Source organism: Oncorhynchus gorbuscha, linkage group LG19 (genome assembly GCF_021184085.1).
Source record: "Oncorhynchus gorbuscha isolate QuinsamMale2020 ecotype Even-year linkage group LG19, OgorEven_v1.0, whole genome shotgun sequence".
NCBI lineage: Eukaryota > Metazoa > Chordata > Actinopteri > Salmoniformes > Salmonidae > Oncorhynchus > Oncorhynchus gorbuscha.
The window spans coordinates 59969219-59990530 of record NC_060191.1 but is presented as its reverse complement, the minus strand read 5'-3'; the positions used below and the strand labels follow the sequence as shown (position 1 = coordinate 59990530).

General features: G+C 45.8%; 1 protein-coding gene across 1 annotated transcript in view; it reads left to right on the top strand.

The window, feature by feature from the left end:
- The window catches only part of LOC124006046 (fatty acid CoA ligase Acsl3-like), a 54610-nt gene that overhangs the window by 24487 nt on the left and 8811 nt on the right, over nt 1–21312 (top strand). Inside the window, exons 4-11 of the mRNA XM_046315706.1 lie at nt 158–267; nt 8622–8760; nt 11903–12053; nt 12980–13103; nt 13221–13292; nt 16578–16717; nt 16876–17048; nt 17440–17514. Coding sequence (XP_046171662.1) covers nt 158–267; nt 8622–8760; nt 11903–12053; nt 12980–13103; nt 13221–13292; nt 16578–16717; nt 16876–17048; nt 17440–17514 — 984 coding nt within the window. The remainder of the gene's footprint in view (nt 1–157; nt 268–8621; nt 8761–11902; nt 12054–12979; nt 13104–13220; nt 13293–16577; nt 16718–16875; nt 17049–17439; nt 17515–21312) is intronic.

The following is a 21312-nucleotide window of genomic DNA, read 5'->3' as shown; positions in this document are numbered from 1 at the left end:
ACGAGGGCTTTAACATGTGGCCTCACTCCCAAACAGAACCAGAAATACACCCCTTAGATCTAACTCTATCCATACGACATCTTATCATCAGCTGTATTATCTGATGATACCTCATTGGTCTTACCTTACCTTGTGTGTATGTGTGTGTGTGTTGCAGTGGTCACTCTGTACTCTACCCTGGGGGGTCCGGCCATCACTCATGGTCTGAACGAGACAGAGGTCAGTCACATCATAACCAGCCGAGAGCTACTGGAGACCAGACTCAAGGTGAGAGAACACACACATCTGAAAATGTGTAGATATGATATTAAGAAGTATAGGAAGAAATCAAGAAAGGATAGGAAGAGTGGGAAAAAGGAGTTTATGTGTGGGAGAGAGAGGAGAGGTAAATAGGATGCACATTGTGGATCTGGGCTCTGTACTATGCCCACTGTTATCAGTGTGAGATGCAGAGTAGGGTCAGAGATACACAGACCCACCAGCTGGGTTAGAGACAGACCAACACACTGGGTTATAGACAGACCAACACAATGGGTTAGAGAAAGACCAACACACAGGGTTATATACACAGACCGCCACACTGGATGAGAGACAGACCGACACACTGGGTTAGAGACAGACCAACACTATGGGTTAAAGACACAGACAAACACACTGGGTTAGAGACACAGACCAACACACTGGGTTAGAGACACAGACCAACACACTGGGTTATAGACACAGATCAACACACTGGTTTAGAGACAGACCAACACACTGGGTTAGAGACACAGACCAACACACTGGGTTATAGAAAGACCAACACACTGGTCTAGAGACAGACCAATACACTGGGTTTATAGACACAGACCAACACACTGGATTATAGAAAGACCGACACACTGGGTTAGAGACAGACCAGCACACTGGGTTATATACACAGACCAACACACTGGGTTATAGACAGACCAACACACTGGGTTATAGAAAGACTGACACACTGGGTTATAGACACAGACCAACACTGGTTTAGAGAATCACAAACACACTGGGTTATAGACAGACCAACACACTGGTTTAGAGACAGACCAACACACTGGATTATATACACAGACCAACACACTGGGTTATAGAAAGACCGACACACTGGATTAGAGACAGACCAGCACACTGGGTTATATACACAGACCAACACACTGGGTTATAGAAAGACTGACACACTGGGTTATAGACACAGAACAACACACTGGGTTATAGACACAGACCAACACTGGTTTAGAGAATCACAAACACACTGGGTTATAGACAGACCAACACACTGGTTTAGAGACAGACCAACACACTGGATTATATACACAGACCAACACACTGGGTTATAGAAAGACCGACACACTGGATTAGAGACAGACCAGCACACTGGGTTATATACACAGACCAACACACTGGGTTATAGAAAGACTGACACACTGGGTTATAGACACAGAACAACACACTGGGTTATAGACACAGACCAACATACTGGGTTATAGACACAGACCAACACACTGGGTTATAGAAAGACCGACACACTGGGTTATAGACACAGACCAACACACTGGGTTATAGACACAGACGAACACACTGGGTTATAGAAAGACTGACACACTGGGTTATAGACACAGACCAACACACTGGGTTATAGACACAGACCAACACACTGGGTTACAGACAGACCAACACACTGGGTTATAGAAAGACCAACACACTGGGTTATAGACACAGACCAACACTGGTTTAGAGAATCACCAAAACACTGGGTTATAGACAGACCAACACACTGGGTTACAGCCACAGACCAACACACTGGGTTATAGACACATACTGACACACTGGGTTATAGAAAGACCGACACACTGGGTTAGAGACAGACCAGCAAACTGGGTTATATACACAGACCAACACACTGGGTTATATACACAGACCAACACGCTGGGTTATATACACAGACCAACACACTGGGTTATAGACACAGACCAACACACTGGGTTACAGACACAGACCAACACACTAGGTTATAGACAGACAAACACACTGGGTTATAGCCACAGACCAACACACTGGTTTATAGAAAGACCAACACACTGGGTTATAGACACATACCAACACAATGGGTTATAGACAAAGACCAACACACTGGATTATAGACAGCGACACACTGGGTTATAGACAAAGACCAACACACTGGATTAAAAAAACACCACCCCGCTGGGTTATAGACACAGACCAACACACTGGGTTAGAGACAGACCAACACACTGGGTTATAGACAGACCAACACAATGGGTTAGAGAAAGACCAACACACAGGGTTATATTCACAGACCGACACACGGTGTTAGAGACAGATCAACACACAGGGTTATATACACAGACCGACACACTGGATGAGAGACAGACCGACACACTGCGTTAGAGACAGACCAACACTATGGGTTAAAGACACAGACAAACACACTGGGTTAGAGACACAGACCAACACACTGGGTTAGAGACACAGACCAACACACTGGGTTATAGAAAGACCAACACACTGGTCTAGAGACAGACCAACACACTGGGTTTATAGACACAGACCAACACACTGGATTATAGAAAGACTGACACACTGGGTTAGAGACAGACCAGCACACTGGGTTATATACACAGACCAACACACTGGGTTATAGACAGACCAACACACTGGGTTATAGAAAGACTGACACACTGGGTTATAGACACAGAACAACACACTGGGTTATAGACACAGACCAACATACTGGGTTATAGACACAGACCAACACACTGGGTTATAGAAAGACCGACACACTGGGTTATAGACACAGACCAACACACTGGGTTATAGACACAGACGAACACACTGGGTTATAGAAAGACTGACACACTGGGTTATAGACACAGACCAACACACTGGGTTATAGACACAGACCAACACACTGGGTTACAGACAGACCAACACACTGGGTTATAGAAAGACCAACACACTGGGTTATAGACACAGACCAACACTGGTTTAGAGAAACACCAAAACACTGGGTTATAGACAGACCAACACACTGGGTTACAGCCACAGACCAACACACTGAGTTATAGACACATACTGACACACTGGGTTATAGAAAGACCGACACACTGGGTTAGAGACAGACCAGCAAACTGGGTTATATACACAGACCAACACACTGGGTTATATACACAGACCAACACGCTGGGTTATATACACAGACCAACACACTGGGTTATAGACACAGACAAACACACTGGGTTACAGACACAGACCAACACACTGGGTTATAGACAGACAAACACACTGGGTTATAGCCACAGACCAACACACTGGTTTATAGAAAGACCAACACACTGGGTTATAGACACATACCAACACAATGGGTTATAGACAAAGACCAACACACTGGATTATAGACAGCGACACACTGGGTTATAGACAAAGACCAACACACTGGATTTAAAAAACACCACCCCGCTGGGTTATAGACACAGACCAACACACTGGGTTAGAGACAGACCAACACACTGGGTTATAGACAGACCAACACAATGGGTTAGAGAAAGACCAACACACAGGGTTATATTCACAGACCGACACATGGGGTTAGAGACAGATCAACACACAGGGTTATATACACAGACCGACACACTGGATGAGAGACAGACCGACACACTGCGTTAGAGACAGACCAACACTATGGGTTAAAGACACAGACAAACACACTGGGTTAGAGACACAGACCAACACACTGGGTTAGAGACACAGACCAACACACTGGGTTATAGACACAGACCAACACACTGGTTTAGAGACACAGACCAACACAATTGGGTTAGAGACACAGACCAACACACTGGGTTATAGAAAGACCAACACACTGGGTTTATAGACACAGACCAACACACTGGATTATAGAAAGACCGACACACTGGGTTAGAGACAGACCAGCACACTGGGTTATATACACAGACCAACACACTGGGTTATAGACAGACCAACACACTGGGTTATAGAAAGACTGACACACTGGGTTATAGACACAGACCAACACTGGTTTAGAGAATCACAAACACACTGGGTTATAGACAGACCAACACACTGGTTTAGAGACAGACCAACACACTGGGTTATATACACAGACCAACACACTGGGTTATAGAAAGACCGACACACTGGATTAGAGACAGACCAGCACACTGGGTTATATACACAGACCAACACACTGGGTTATAGAAAGACTGACACACTGGGTTATAGACACAGAACAACACACTGGGTTATAGACACAGACCAACACACTGGGTTATAGACACAGACCAACATACTGGGTTATAGAAAGACCGACACACTGGGTTAGAGACAGACCAGCACACTGGGTTATAGAAAGAACGACACGCTGGGTTATAGACACAGACCAACACACTGGGTTATAGACACAGACGAACACACTGGGTTATAGACACAGACTGACACACTGGGTTATAGACACAGACCAACACACTGGGTTATAGACACAGACTGACACACTGGGTTATAGACACAGACCAACGCTGGTTTAGAGAAACACCAAAACACTGGGTTATAGACAGACCAACACACTGGGTTACAGCCACAGACCAACACACTGGGTTATAGACACAGACAAACACACTGGGTTACAGACACAGACCAACACACTGGGTTATAGACAGACAAACACACTGGGTTATAGCCACAGACCAACACACTGGTTTATAGAAAGACCAACACACTGGGTTATAGACACATACCAACACAATGGGTTATAGACAAAGACCAACACACTGGATTATAGACAGCGACACACTGGGTTATAGACAAAGACCAACACACTGGATTAAAAAAACACCACCCCGCTGGGTTATAGACACAGACCAACACACTGGGTTAGAGACAGACCAACACGCTGTGTTATACACACAGACCAACACACTGCGTTAGAGACAGACCAACACACTGAGTTAGAGATGTTGACCAACACTCTGGGTTATAGGCAGACCAACACACTGGGTTACAGACACAGACAAACATACTGGGTTATAGACACAGACCAACACACTGGGTAATAGACAACGACCAACACACTGGTTTAGGGACAGACCAACACACTGGGTTATAGACACATACCAACACAATGGGTTATAGACAAAGACCAACACACTGGATTATAGACAGCGACACACTGGGTTATAGACAAAGACCAACACACTGGATTTAAAAAACACCACCCCGCTGGGTTATAGACACAGACCAACACACTGGGTTAGAGACAGACCAAGACACTGGATTATAGACAGAACAACACACTAGGTTAGAGACACAGACCAACACACTGGGTTATAGACACAGACCAACACACTGGGTAATAGACAACGACCAACACACTGGTTTAGGGACAGACCAACACACTGGTTTAGGGACAGACCAAGACACTGGATTATAGACAGAACAACACACTAGGTTAGAGACACAGACCAACACACTGGGTTATAGACACATACCAACACACTGGGTTATAGACACATACCAACACACTGGGTTATAGACACAGACCAACACACTGGGTTATAGATACACACCAACACACTGGGTTATAGACACAGACCAACACACTGGGTTATAGACACAGACCAACACGCTGGGTTATAGAAAGACCAACACACTGGTTTATAAACACAGACAAACACACTGCATTTACATTACATTTAAGTCATTTAGCAGACGCTCTTATCCAGAGCGACTTACAAAGTGGTGCATTCACCTTATGACATCCAGTGGAACAGTCACTTTACAATAGTGCATCTAAATCTTAGAGGGGGGGGGTGAGAGGGATTACTTATCCTATCCTAGGTATTCCTTAAAGAGGTGGGGTTTCAGGTGTCTCCAGAAGGTGGTGATTGACACAGGCCAACACATTAGGTTATAGGCAGACCAACACACCGGGTTATAGACACAGACCAACACACTGGGTTATAGACACAGACCAACACACTGGGTTATAGACACAGACCAACAATGGTTTAGAGAAACACCAACACACTGGGTTATAGACAGACCAACACACTGGTTTAGAGACAGACCAACACACTGGGTTATAGAAAGACCGACACACTGGGTTAGAGACAGACCAGCACACTGGGTTATATACACAGACCAACACACTGGGTTATAGAAAGACTGACACACTGGGTTATAGACACAGAACAACACACTGGGTTATAGAAAGACCAACACACTGGGTTATAGACACAGACCAAAACTGGTTTAGAGAAACACCAAAACACTGGGTTATAGACAGACAAACACACTGGTTTAGAGACAGACCAACACACTGGGTTACAGCCACAGACCAACACACTGGGTTATAGACACATACTGACACACTGGGTTATAGAAAGACCGACACACTGGGTGAGAGACAGACCAGCACACTGGGTTATATACACAGACCAACACACTGGGTTATATACATAGACCAACACACTGGGTTATAGACACAGACAAACACACTGGGTTACAGACACAGACCAACACACTGGGTTATAGACAGACAAACACACTGGGTTATAGCCACAGACCAACACACTGGTTTATAGAAAGACCAACACACTGGGTTATAGACACATACCAACACAATGGGTTATAGACAAAGACCAACACACTGGGTTATAGCAAGACTAACACACTGGGTTATAGACACAGACCAACACTGGTTTAGAGAATCACAAACACACTGGGTTATATACACAGACCAACACACTGGGTTATAGAAAGACCGACACAATGGATTAGAGACAGACCAGCACACTGGGTTATATACACAGACCAACACACTGGGTTATAGAAAGACTGACACACTGGGTTATAGACACAGAACAACACACTGGGTTATAGACACAGACGAACACACTGGGTTATAGAAAGACAGACACACTGGGTTATAGACACAGACGAACACACTGGGTTATAGAAAGACCGATACACTGGGTTATAGACACAGACCAACACACTGGGTTATAGACACAGACCAACACACTGGGTTATAGACAGACCAACACACTGGGTTATAGAAAGACCAACACACTGGGTTATAGACACAGACCAACACTGGTTTAGAGAAACACCAAAACACTGGGTTATAGACAGACCAACACACTGGTTTAGAGACAGACCAACACACTGGGTTACAGCCACAGACCAACACACTGGGTTATAGACACATACTGACACACTGGGTTATAGAAAGACCGACACACTGGGTTAGAGACAGACCAGCACACTGGGTTATATACACAGACCAACACACTGGGTTATATACACAGACCAACACACTGGGTTATAGCCACAGACCAACACACTGGTTTATAGAAAGACCAACACACTGGGTTATAGACACATACCAACACAATGGGTTATAGACAAAGACCAACACACTGGGTTATAGACAGCGACACAATGGGTTATAGACAAAGACCAACACACTGGATTAAAAATACGCCACCCCGCTGGGATATAGACACAGACCAACACACTGGGTTAGAGACAGACCAACACGCTGTGTTATAGACACAGACCAACACACTGCGTTAGAGACAGACCAACACACTGGGTTACAGACACAGACAAACATACTGGGTTATAGACACAGACCAACACACTGAGTTAGAGATGTTGACCAACACTCTGGGTTATAGGCACAGACCAACACTCTGGGTTATAGACAGACCAACACACTGGGTTACAGACACAGACAAACATACTGGGTTATAGACACAGACCAACACACTGGGTAATAGACAACGACCAACACACTGGTTTAGACAGGACACACTGGGTTACAGACACAGACAAACATACAAGACACTGGATTACTCTGGGTTATAGACAGACCAACACACTGGGTTACAGACACAGACAGACCAACACACTGGGTTAGACACACAGACCAACACACTGGGTTATAGACACAGACCAACACACTGGGTTATAGACACAGACCAACACACTGGGTTATAGACACAGACCAACACACCGGTTTAGAGACAGACCAACACTCTGGATTATAGACAGACCAACACACTGGGTTATAGACACAGACCAACACTCTGGGTTATAGACAGACCAACACTCTGGGTTATAGACAGACCAACACTCTGGCTTATAGACAGACCAACACTCTGGGTTATAGACAGACCAACACTCTGGGTTATAGACAGACATACAGTCCATTCTCCCTCCTGAGGAGAGTGACACTGAATAGACCCAGTAAAGCTAAATGTATCTGTCAAAACATTAATGAGTTGTCTCACGTGTTTAGGTTGTCTAAACCTACTGAAGTAGAACGATGCACAAAGTGCATGTGTGTATTTTGTCCACGAGTACAGAAAGGTCAAGCCTTTGAAAACATACTTGAAAATGAACAGGTAAACAGAAGACCTGTTTGTTTCCAGGTGTCAGTCTGCATCCAGAATAAATCAGCCAACCCCTGTCAGTGTGCCTTATCCCTGTCTTGACCAACCATTTGATGGTTACAGTATAGCTGTCTTAAAGATCTCTTTGTGTGTCCTGGTTGAGTTTAGTTCATCCTGCTGGAGGTGCCCAGGCTGCGGCACATCATTGTGGTGGATGACACACCCACCGAGTGGCCTGGTTACCCACGAGGCATCACTGTCCACAACATGGCCACTGTTCAGGGGCTGCAGACCAAGCCTGAGAATGGTAAACACGTGTGTGTGTGTGTGTGTGTGTGTGTGTGTGTGTGTGTGTGTGTGTGTGTGTGTGTGTGTGTGTGTGTGTGTGTGTGTGTGTGTGTGTGTGTGTGTGTGTGTGTGTGTGTGTGTGTGTGTGTGTGTGTGTGTGTGTGTGTCACTCTGCTAAAATAGCCCCCCCCCACCACATCTCCCCTCCTCATCTCCTCCCTGTATCTCTGGGTCCATGTTCATGTCAGAACAAGGCTTCTCCTCTCCTCTCTGTATCTATGGGTCCATGTTCATGTCAGAACAAGGCTCCTCCTCTCCTCCCTGTATCTCTGGGTCCATGTTCATGTCAGAACAAGGCTTCTCCTCTCCTCTCTGTATCTATGGGTCCATGTTCATGTCAGAACAAGGCTCCTCCTCTCCTCTCTGTATCTATGGGTCCATGTTCATGTCAGAACAAGGCTCCTCCTCTCCTCCCTGTATCTATGGGTCCATGTTCATGTCAGAACAAGGCTCCTCCTCTCCTCCCTGTATCTCTGGGTCCATGTTCATGTCAGAACAAGGCTCCTCCTCTCCTCCCTGTATCTCTGGGTCCATGTTCATGTCAGAACAAGGCTCCTCCTCTCCTCCCTGTATCTATGGGTCCATGTTCATGTCAGAACAAGGCTCTCTCCTCTCCTCCCTGTATCTATGGGTCCATGTTCATGTCAGAACAAGGCTCCTCCTCTCCTCCCTGTATCTATGGGTCCATGTTCATGTCAGAACAAGGCATGTTCTCAGAACAAGGCTCTCCTCCTCCCTGTATCTATGGGTCCATGTTCATGTCAGAACAAGGCTCCTCCTCTCCTCCCTGTATCTATGGGTCCATGTTCATGTCAGAACAAGGCTCCTCCTCTCCTCCCTGCTCCTCCTCTCCTCCCTGTATCTCTGGGTCCATGTTCATGTCAGAACAAGGCTCCTCCTCTCCTCCCTGTATCTCTGGGTCCATGTTCATGTCAGAACAACATCTCTGGGTCCATGTTCTCCTCTCCTCCCTGTATCTCTGGGTCCATGTTCATGTCAGAACAAGGCTCCTCCTCTCCTCCCTGTATCTCTGGGTCCATGTTCATGTCAGAACAAGGCTCCATGTTCTCAGAACCTCTCCTCTCCCTGTATCTATGGGTCCATGTTCATGTCAGAACAAGGCTCCTCCTCTCCTCCCTGTATCTATGGGTCCATGTTCATGTCAGAACAAGGCTCCTCCTCTCCTCCCTGTATCTCTGGGTCCATGTTCATGTCAGAACAAGGCTCCTCCTCTCCTCCCTGTATCTCTGGGTCCATGTTCATGTCAGAACAAGGCTCCTCCTCTCCTCCCTGTATCTCTGGGTCCATGTTCATGTCAGAACAAGGCTCCTCCTCTCCTCCCTGTATCTCTGGGTCCATGTTCATGTCAGAACAAGGCTCCTCCTCTCCTCCCTGTATCTCTGGGTCCATGTTCATGTCAGAACAAGGCTCCTCCTCTCCTCCCTGTATCTCTGGGTCCATGTTCATGTCAGAACAAGGCTCCTCCTCTCCTCCCTGTATCTCTGGGTCCATGTTCATGTCAGAACAAGGCTCCTCCTCTCCTCCCTGTATCTATGGGTCCATGTTCATGTCAGAACAAGGCTCCTCCTCTCCTCCCTGTATCTCTGGGTCCATGTTCATGTCAGAACAAGGGTCCATGTGGGTCCATGTTCATGTCAGAACAAGGCTCCTCTCCTCTCTCCCTGTATCTCTGGGTCCATGTTCATGTCAGAACAAGGCTCCTCCTCTCCTCCCTGTATCTCTGGGTCCATGTTCATGTCAGAACAAGGCTCCTCCTCTCCTCCCTGTATCTCTGGGTCCATGTTCATGTCAGAACAAGGCTCCTCTCCTCTGTATCCTCCCTGTATCTCTGGGTCCATGTTCATGTCAGAACAAGGCTCCTCCTCTCCTCCCTGTATCTCTGGGTCCATGTTCATGTCAGAACAAGGCTCCTCCTCTTGCAGACTCCAAGTCACGTCCCTCTCCTCTCTCTATCTTTCCTCTCCCTTCTTTCTATCTCTGTCTTGTGTATCTTCTGTGTTGGTTGTTTTTTCTGCACCCGCTGGTGACGTCTTGGAAATATTGATACCCCCCCCCCCAGCCCTAAAACAACCATTGAAAACACGTCTTCATTTTCCACATGAGGACGACAGAGAAAACTGTTTACTGTTGTTTCTTATATAATCTAGAACAGGGATTATAGAAACAAATCCGCTCGTGACCCAAATCATCCTCCAGCAACCCAAATAAAGAAGAATACTGTGTGATTGTAGATGTAATCTTAAAACACACCTCTCACGTGCCCAGGGCCCACTTTGGGTCCCGACCCATAGTTTAAGAAACCTACATGATCTAGAATCATCTCAGTCCTTTCCACATTGTCAGAATCCACATTGAATTACATAATATAACTTCCGAGTGGCTTTTTGGCAAGCCTAGACAAGATGAACATGTCTTGGAGAACTTAAGCCCAAACATTTGAAGTGGGCTGTCGGGGAGGAGATGCTTTACTTCAATTGAACAGATGACAGACAGTTAACACAGCCAAAACTCAGTGAAGAGAGAGAGCAGAGGAAGAGAGCCATAGGGAGTGAGAGAGGCATGGAGAGAGATAGAGGCAGAGAGCAGAAAGAGAGAGAGAGGTAGATGGTGTTATTGGCAGTAACACAGCTCTTAGACATACCTTATCTTGAGTGCAAAGATGCTGAAGGACGTTTACTAAATGGTGCCATTGTGTTTAATGTTTTTCAATGTTTCACCTGACTGATGTTCCTCTTCCTCTTCATTCCATTAGGAATGTTCCATTCTTCTTCTCCTTTAGATATTCATCATTATGTGTGTTTTATTCCACTTCCTCTACCCCAATCTTGTTTAACGACACCCATATCTTCCCAGGACCTTTGCCTACAGACTTCACATCGCAGACTATATATCCTAACATGGACTTAACAAGCCTCCTCCATTTATTGTGCTGACCTGCTCCATATCTTCTGATCTCCCATGAACTCCCTTTTCCTACAATATGCTGAATATTTACAAAAACATGCTTTCATGCTATGCCATTAACTAATTTGTTTCCTCTGTGTGTGTGTGTGCGTGCGTGCGTGTGTGTGTGTGTGTAGTGTGTCAGGGGCATAAACAGCCCATGCCCTCTGACATCGCTGTCATCATGTACACGAGCGGCTCCACTGGCATACCCAAGGGAGTCATGATCTCCCATAGCAACATCATTGCTGGCATCACTGGCATGGCAGAAAGGATACCCAACCTGGGGTAAGTACCACAAACCTGCCAACCTTATACCCTCCTGGGCTTCACATACCATCACCTTCCTCCAGTACCAAACTACTATCCACATTTCCTAATAAGCAGCATTTTCCTGAATCATGGAATACCACTTTGAACAAGTTGTACAGTCCAGGCTGGCTTCCATAGTGTACCTTCTCCAGGAAGATGAAATGTTTACATAGCCCTTTTTCAGCTGGAGCTGTCTTAGAAGAAGATCCCATCATGTCCTGACTATGCTCTTTGACTGATCTCAGCTGTCATAGTAGGTCCCATTTCAACACTGAATTAAAGAAAACACTCAAAGTGATCTTTGAGGACAACTTCGAGGACAACTTCCTGGATGGGTCCTTGGTGTCAGCTGAGCACGTGCAGAAGCGTGTGTTTAAGGCTGTTCTTCATGTTCTTAAAAAAACTCACTTTCTCTGGAGAACACGATTGGGGGAAGAGAGGAAAGCGAGGAAAATGGGAAAAGGAGGATGGGAGAGAGGGGTTCAGATCGTTACCCTCCAGAGAGCAACAGCATGTTGATCTTGAACAGAAGGACATTTACTGCAGTGCTTTGTGTATTTTGTTGTTTAATTGTGTAAACCTTTCTTATGCATATAGTTTTGTCATGCAAGTTTATTGAAAGACGATCGTGTACTGTTGGACTATTGTCTGTCTGTCTGTCTGTCTGTCTGTCTGTCTGTCTGTCTGTCTGTCTGTCTGTCTGTCTGTCTGTCTGTCTGTCTGTCTGTCTGTCTGTCTGTCTGTCTGTCTGTCTGTCTGTCTGTCTGTCTGTCTGTCTGTCTGTCTGTCTGTCTGTCTGTCTGTCTGTCTGTCTGTCTGTCTGTCTGTCTGTCTGTCTGTCTGTCTGTCTGTCTGTCTGTAATCTAAAATAATAAGGAGTTCTTTATATTGTTCTGTGGCAGTGAGAATGACACCTACATCGGGTACCTCCCTCTGGCCCATGTGTTGGAGCTGAGTGCAGAGCTGGTGTGTGTGGCTCACGGCTGCAGGATCGGCTACTCCTCCCCCCAGACACTAGCGGACCAGGTGAGGTGGTCCCCTCTGCTCTGCACATGTTTGGACTGTACATTACTACACCCATATTTAAAAGGTGAATATATGTGTAAAGTAACTGTATCTTTACTGTATCCTCTCTCACACCAGTCGACAAAGATTAAACAAGGCAGTAAAGGAGACACCAGTGTTCTGCAGCCTACTCTAATGGCAGCTGTGCCGGTAAGACACATACAGGACTGTACATTTAACATTGGCAGCTGTGCCGGTAAAACATACATACATTACTGTACATCATTGTTCCCAGACACAGACTAAGATCAGTACTCCTGATCCAGTGCTGACAATTTCCTCTCCCTCTTTCTCTCCCCCTCCCACTCCCTCCCTCTCCCTCTCACTCCCTCTCCCTCTCACCCTCTCTCTCCCTCCCTCTACCTCTTTCCCTCTATCTCTCTCTCCATATCTCTCTCTCCCTCCCCACCCCTCTCTCTCTCTCCCTCCCTCTCCTTGCCCCTCTCTCTCTCCCTCTCACTCCCTCACCCTCTCTCCCCCTCTCCATCCCTGCCTCTCTCTCTCTCGCGCGCTCTTTCCCTCTAAATCTCTCTCCCTCTCTCTCCTTCTCTCTCTCCCTCCCCCTCTCTCTCTGTCTCCCCCTCTCTCTCGCTCTCTCCATCCCCCTGTCTCTCTCTGTCCCCCTCTCTCTCTTTCTCCCTCTCTCTCTCTCTCTCTCTCTCTCTCTCTCTCTCTCTCTCTCTCTCTCTCTCTCTCTCTCTCTCTCTCTCTCTCTCTTTCTCTCCCAAATCCCTCTCTCTCTCTTCCCTTTCCTCTCTCTCCCTCCCCCTTTCTCTCTCTCTCGCCCTCCCTCTCTCTTTCTCCCTCCCCTCCGCCTCTCTCTCTCCTTCTTTCTCCCTGCCGCGCTCTCTCTCTGTCCCCATCTCTCTCTCTCCCTCCCTCTCCCCCTCTCTTTCTCTTTCTCTTGCTCTCCCCCTCTCTTTTTCTCACTCTCTATCTCCCTCCCTCTCTCTCTCTCGCTCCCTCCCTCCTCTCTTTCTCTCGCTCTGGTTCTCTCTCTCTCTTTCTCTTACTCTGTGGTGAGTCATTCAGTCCCTCACTCTTGTCTGTCCCCCTTTATCTCACTCTGGTTCTCCCTTTCTCTCACTCTAGTTCTCTCTCTCTTTCTCTTACTCTGTGGTGAGTCATTAAGTCCCTCACTCTTCTCTCTCTCTCTCTCTCTCTCTCTCTCTCTCTCTCTCTCTCTCTCTCTCTCTCTCTCTCTCTCTCTCTCTCTGTCTCTGTGAGACCCCATGCATCTCTTCATCTGTGTGTTCCCAAAAGAGGACCCTAGGAGTCAGGGGACACAGGTCAGAGGGCCCCAGTGTCTGGAACCATTCACAGCTGTAAACAGAACGTGAGAAAGCCTTGTGTGGTTTTCCCCATCATAGACAAACACACACTCCTTCACTCTCTCTATCTCTCTCTCACACACACACACACACACACACACACACACACACACACACACACACACACACACACACACACACACACACACACACACACACACACACACACACACACACACACACACACACACACACACACACACACACACACACACACACACACTGACAGAGACACAGACAAACACACACTGACAGAGACACAGACAAACACACATTGACAGAGACACAGACAAACACACACTGACAGAGACACAGACAAACACACATTAACAGAGACACAGACAAACACAAACACACACAAACACAAAGAGACACAGACACACACACATAGACAGAGATACAGACAAACACACACGCACACACACAAACACACAGAGACACAGACTCACACACACACACACACACACACACACACACACACACACACACACACACACACACACACACACACACACACACACACACACACACACACACACACACACACACACACACACACACACACACACACACACACACACAGAGACACAGACAAACACACATTGACAGAGACACAGACAAACACACAGAGACACAGACACACACACATAGACAGAGACACAGACAAACACACACGCACACACACAAACACACAGAGACACAGACACACACACATAGACAGAGACAGACACACACACACACAGACACAGACACACACACACACACACACACACACACACACACACACACACACACACACACACACACACACACACACACACACACACACACACACACACACACACACACACACACACACACACACACACACACACACACACACACACACACACACACACACAGACACAGACACACACACACACACAGAGACACACACACACAAACACACAGAGACACAGAGACACAGACACACACACACACACAAACACACAGAGACACAGACACACACACACACAGACACAGAGACACAGACACACACACACACACACACAAACACACAGAGACACAGACACACACACAGAGACACACACACAAACACACAGAGACTCAGACACACACAGACACACACAGACACACACACACACACACACACACACACACACACACACACACACACACACACACACACACACACACACAGAGAGACAGACAGACATGGTGCCATCTTTAAGACATTATAGCATCACTCCCATCATCTCTTTCAGAGTGGAATCTGAGATCCGAGGACAACTAACTGGACATCTGAATAACTTAGTGGTTCCTCTCCTTCTCTCTTTGTCATTCTCTCTGGGAGTGATGAGGTCACTGTTTTCCATGCCCACAGGCAGCGAGGAGGGTCGAGCTTTGCCATTCTATTGTTTACTGTAACACTGTATGTTTCATATTGACCAGATTATTCCCCAATACACCACAGTATATTCTGAATGCTTTACTAGTTACTGAACCTGTGAGCATCTTTACAGAATTGATTGCATGTAGGCCTATCTAAGACATCATCTAGCTAAAACCTCTAATATTGAAATGGTTGGAATGGTACTTGGTCTTGTTTTCATGCCCAGGACACGAAGTCTCTGCTGGGCAGATAGAGAAGAGACACTGGCTGATGTCACTCCCTCCATGTGTTATCACATAGCTCCTCAGAACTGTACCTCCTGACAGAGACGTATCAGGAGTCTGCTGTCTGGGCCTGGGACCAACGCCCCATATTAAGACTGCAGACAGACACAGTTTAAGGCACTGCTTTGGCCACATACATACAGATCCCGAACTTATTGACCCGAACCCCACACTCTTATTATTTCCCCTCCTCCTTCTGTCCCTATCTCTGCCTCTCCACCTCCACTATGTTCTACCATCTCATACATCCAACTCAACTCCCCATCTTTATTTCTTGCTTTTTTTGCTTCTGCTTACTATTTCTCAAATCCTCCCATCTTTTCTCTCTCTCTCTCTCTCTCTCTCTCTCTCTCTCTCTCTCTCTCTCTCTCTCTCTCTCTCTCTCTCTCTCTCTCTCTCTCTCTCTCTCTCTCTCTCTCTGCTACAGGAGATAATGGATCGTATCTATAAGAATGTGATGACCAAGGTGGAGGAGATGAGCAGTGCTCAGAGGACTCTGTTCACTCTGGCCTACAACTACAAGCTGGAGCAGCTCTCCCAGGGACGCAGCACGCCACTGTGTGACAAGTACGCCAGTCAACTACAGTACACAAACACACACACATCCTTACATATACACACTATATCGATTACACACAAAAAACCTGATACAAGGTTGAGGCACAGTTCAGGAAGTGTAAACATGAATTAACTGATCTCCTCCCCCTCCTCTCTCCTCCCTCCAGCCTAGTGTTTAAGAAGGTTCGGTCCCTACTGGGGGGGAAGACCAGGGTGCTGCTGTCGGGCGGGGCGCCCCTCTCTGCCGCCACCCAGCGATTCATTAATGTCTGCTTCTGTTGCCCCGTGGGCCAGGGCTATGGCCTCACCGAGACCTGCGGAGCTGGAACCATCAGCGAGAGTGAGGGAGTGTGAGAGAGGGTGTGAGAGTATGTGAGAGAGAGAGGGGTTGGAGGGAGGAAAGGAGGGGTTTTTGGGATACAGAGGGATGGAGCTGAAGAGAAAGTAAATGGGAGACAGCATTGAAATACCCATTAGTTCTCCCCAATGCAGTAAAAGACTGCAGCCAGCAGTGATCCGTTGCCCAGCATTACTATTAACTGTGGTCCAATGAGGAAGTGCTGTCATCCCCCAGGGATGGGAGTGAGAGCACGGCCTTGGCGGGGTTACCATGGTTAAATCAGGTTTCCACGGTAACGGATGGGAAGCATTCAGCATAACAGTGCGGCTGTGTATCAAACTGTGGTGAGTCAATGCAGCTTGTGATGATAATGTGAATGTGTGTGTTCCAGTGTGGGACTACAGTACAGGGCGAGTTGGAGGACCACTCATTTGTTCTGAAATCAAGCTCAAGGATTGGGTGGAGGGTGAGTGACACAGACAGACAGGGAGGAGGACCCTTGGGTCTCTTTAACCCCCCCCCCCCTCTCATATTTTAACTGCATTCACCATGATCTTGTAAGGAAGATATTCAGAACACAACTCTTTCCTCTGCACAGTTGTCCATCATACAGTGCCTTAATCTGTTGCAACGAGCAATCCCATATCCAGGATCTTGAGTATAGCCACAAGCTCATTAGCATAACGCAACGTTAACTATTCATGAAAATCGCAAATTAAATAAAATAAATATATTGGCTCTCAAGCTTAGCCTTTTGTTAAAACCTGTTGGGGACACCCGTTCCCAGCTGGGACCTCCCCCCCCACACCCTCAGCTGGAATGTGGCGCATGGAACGCAAAGATATTCCTAAAAATATTTAACCTCCACACATTAACAAGTCCAATAGCTCAAATGAAAGATAAACAAGTTGTTTATCTACCCAGCAAGTCAGATTTCTAAAATGTTTTACGGCGAAAACATAGCACATATTTATGTCAAACCACCACCGCAGACATAGCTCATTTGCATAGCCAAGTAGGAAAAAATATGCAATCAACAAACGCAGGATTAAAAGAAAAATCATTTCACTAACCTTTTGAAATCTTCATCAGATGACAGTAATATAACATGTTACACAGTACATTCATTTTTTTTCAATAATCTGCAATATATATCCATAAATCTCTGTTTACAATGATGCATCGTTCAAAAAATGCTGCTAAAATGTCAGGAGAAATGACGATAGCTCCGGCAGATAACGTCAGCTAACAAGGAATACACATCATAAACTTTGACTAAATATGCATGTTCTACATATGTATAGGAAGATACACTTCTTCTAAATGCAATCGCTGTGTTACATTTATTTTTAACGTTACAGGTTGCGTTCACTAGGCTATACTAGGAGTCGGCGCTCCAAAAGTAGCATTCTGGCTCCTCTATCTTGGAGTCCACAGAAACCCAAATTTACCACATAAATATTCCCTTACCTTTGCTGTTCTTCCATCAAAAGACCTGGAAGGGATTATACTTACCAAAACAGTTTAGTTTTCAAGTCTGTGTCTTTCGGTTCTCAAAAACTACACATTTTGGTCAAAATGTAGCCAAAAGTCAAGTGGATGCGCACCAAAACGTCGAACTTACATATTATATGTCGAGTAAACTTGTCAAACTAACTTCATAATCAAGCTTTAACATGTTATAAAGGTGTACAGCAATCGTGAGGACGAACAGAAACACAGGCATCGTTCAATCGATCTTGGAAAAAAGACAGGACTTGACCAGAGCGCGCATAAAAGTGACCTGTTTTTTCGCGTGACCGAGAGCTTTCGGCACGCTCAAACTCCCGTGAGCACGCGATTCTCACAATGAGAAGCCCCATTGAAAGCAGGGATCGCGCTGAACACGTAGGAACTGTTCCCAGAGCTGTAACTGTTTGGGAAGGGTGTTTGCGATGACGTCAAAGTTGGGCCAACTTTTATCATGACAAGAGATAGTTTGGGAGAATGCATGCCCTGACAGTTCTGCTTTACATAGAGACAAAATGTAAACGGTTTTAGAAGCTTTAGAGTGTTTTCTATTCGATAATATTTTTTATATGCATATATTAGCAACTTTTGACAAAAATGTATCCTGTTTAATAAGGGCACCAAAGTCCTCCAGTAGGGGCAGTAAACAGCCCTAGCACTGACAGGTTAACAACACTGTCATCTCAGATTTTCAAAATATGCTTTTCAAACATAGCAAAACAAGCATTTGTGTAAGAGTATTGATAGCTAGCATAGCATTAAGCCTAGCATTCAGCAGGCAACATGTTCACAAAAACAAGAAAAGCATTCAAATAAAATAATTTACCTTTGAAGAACTTCGGATGTTTCAATGAGGAGACTAGCAAATTTTCAGTTTTTCCAAAAAGATTATTTGTGAAGGAGAAATCGCTCCGTTTTGTTCATCACGTTTGGCTGAGAAAACCCCTCGAAAATTCAGTCATCAAAACGCCAAACTTGTTTCCAAATTAACTCCATAATATCGACAGAAACATGGCAAACTTTGTTTAGAATCAATCCTCAAGGTGTTTTTCACATATCTATCGATGATAAATCATTCGTGGCAGTTTAGTTTCTCCTCTGAATCACATGGGAAAATACATGCAGCTGGAGATTACACACCAATTTCGACGGAGGACACCAGGCGGACACCTGGTAAATGTAGTCTCTTATGGTCAATCTTCCAATGATATGCCTACAAATACGTCACAATGCTGCAGACACCTTGGGGAAACGACAGAAAGTGTAGGCTCGTTCCTGGCGCATTCACAGCCATATAAGGAGACATTGGAACACAGCGCCTCAAAAATCTGGCTCACTTCCTGTTTGAAGTTTCATCTTGGTTTCGCCTGTAGCATTAGTTCTGTGGCACTCACAGACAATATCTTTGCAGTTTTGGAAACATCAGAGTGTTTTCTTTCCAAAGATGTCAATTATATGCATAGTTGAGCATCTTTTTGTGACAAAATATCTTGTTTAAAATGGGAACATTTTTTTATCCATAAATTAAAATAGCGCCCCCTATATCAAAGAAGTTAAGAAAGTATCCACACCTCTTGATTCTTTCCAAATGTTGTTGTTACAAGATGGGATTTAAATGTATTTATCCGTCACTGTGTGTCAATGATCTACAAAGTACTCTGTAATGTCAAAGTAGAAGACATATTCTAACATTTGTCAAATTAAATTCTGAAAAATAAATCCCTAATATACCTTGATTACATAAATATTCAAAACCTTAAGTCAATACTAGTTCACATTTGTCAGCAATTACAGCTGTGAGTCTTCTGGGTAAGTCTCTAAGGGCTTTGCACACCTGGACTGTACAATATTTGCACATTATTCTTTTCAACATCCTTCAAGCTCTTTCAAATTGGTTTTTGATCATTGCTAGACAGCCATTTTCAAGTCTTGCCAGAGATTGTCAAGCCGATTTAAGTCAAAACTGTAACTATTTTTGGCCTTGTGTGTCATGTTTTGTCATTAATTATCATGTCTTGTCCCTGTGCTTCCCCTTCTATTCGTTTCCCTCTGCTGGTCTTATTAGGTTCTTTCCCTCCCCTGTTCCCGATCCTTTTCCCTGATTAGAGTCCCTATTTCTCTCCTTGTTTTCCGTACCTGCCCTGTCGGATCCTTGTCTATATTCACCGTGCTGTGTCTATGTTTTGCCCTGTCGTGTCGTGTTTCCCTCAGATGCTGCGTGGTGAGCAGGTGTCTGAGTATGCTAGGTTCAAGTGCCTTCCCGAGGCAACCTGCAGTTCTTGATCAAGTCTCCAGTCTTTTCTCGTCTTTACGAGTAGTATTATGCCTTTTGTTTTGTTAAGTATCTTACTGGATTAAAAACTCTGTTTTCGCCAAGTCGCTTTTGGGTCCTCATTCACCTGCATAACAGAAGGATCCGACCAAGGAATGGACCCAGCGACTACAGAGGCTCGTAACACTGCCGTCAAGATCCAAGGAGCCATGCTCGGCAGACACGAGCAGGAATTGTCTGCTGCTCGCCATGCCGTGGAGAACCTGGCCGCTCAGGTTTCCGACCTCTCTGGACAGTTCCAGAGTCTTCGTCTCGTGCCACCTGTTACTTCCTGGCCTGCCGAGCCTCCGGAACCTAGGGTTAATAACCCACCTTGCTACTCCGGGCAGCCCACGGAGTGCCGCTCCTTTCTCACCCAGTGTGATATTGTGTTCTCTCTCCAACCCAACACATACTCTAGCGAGAGAGCTCGGGTTGCTTACG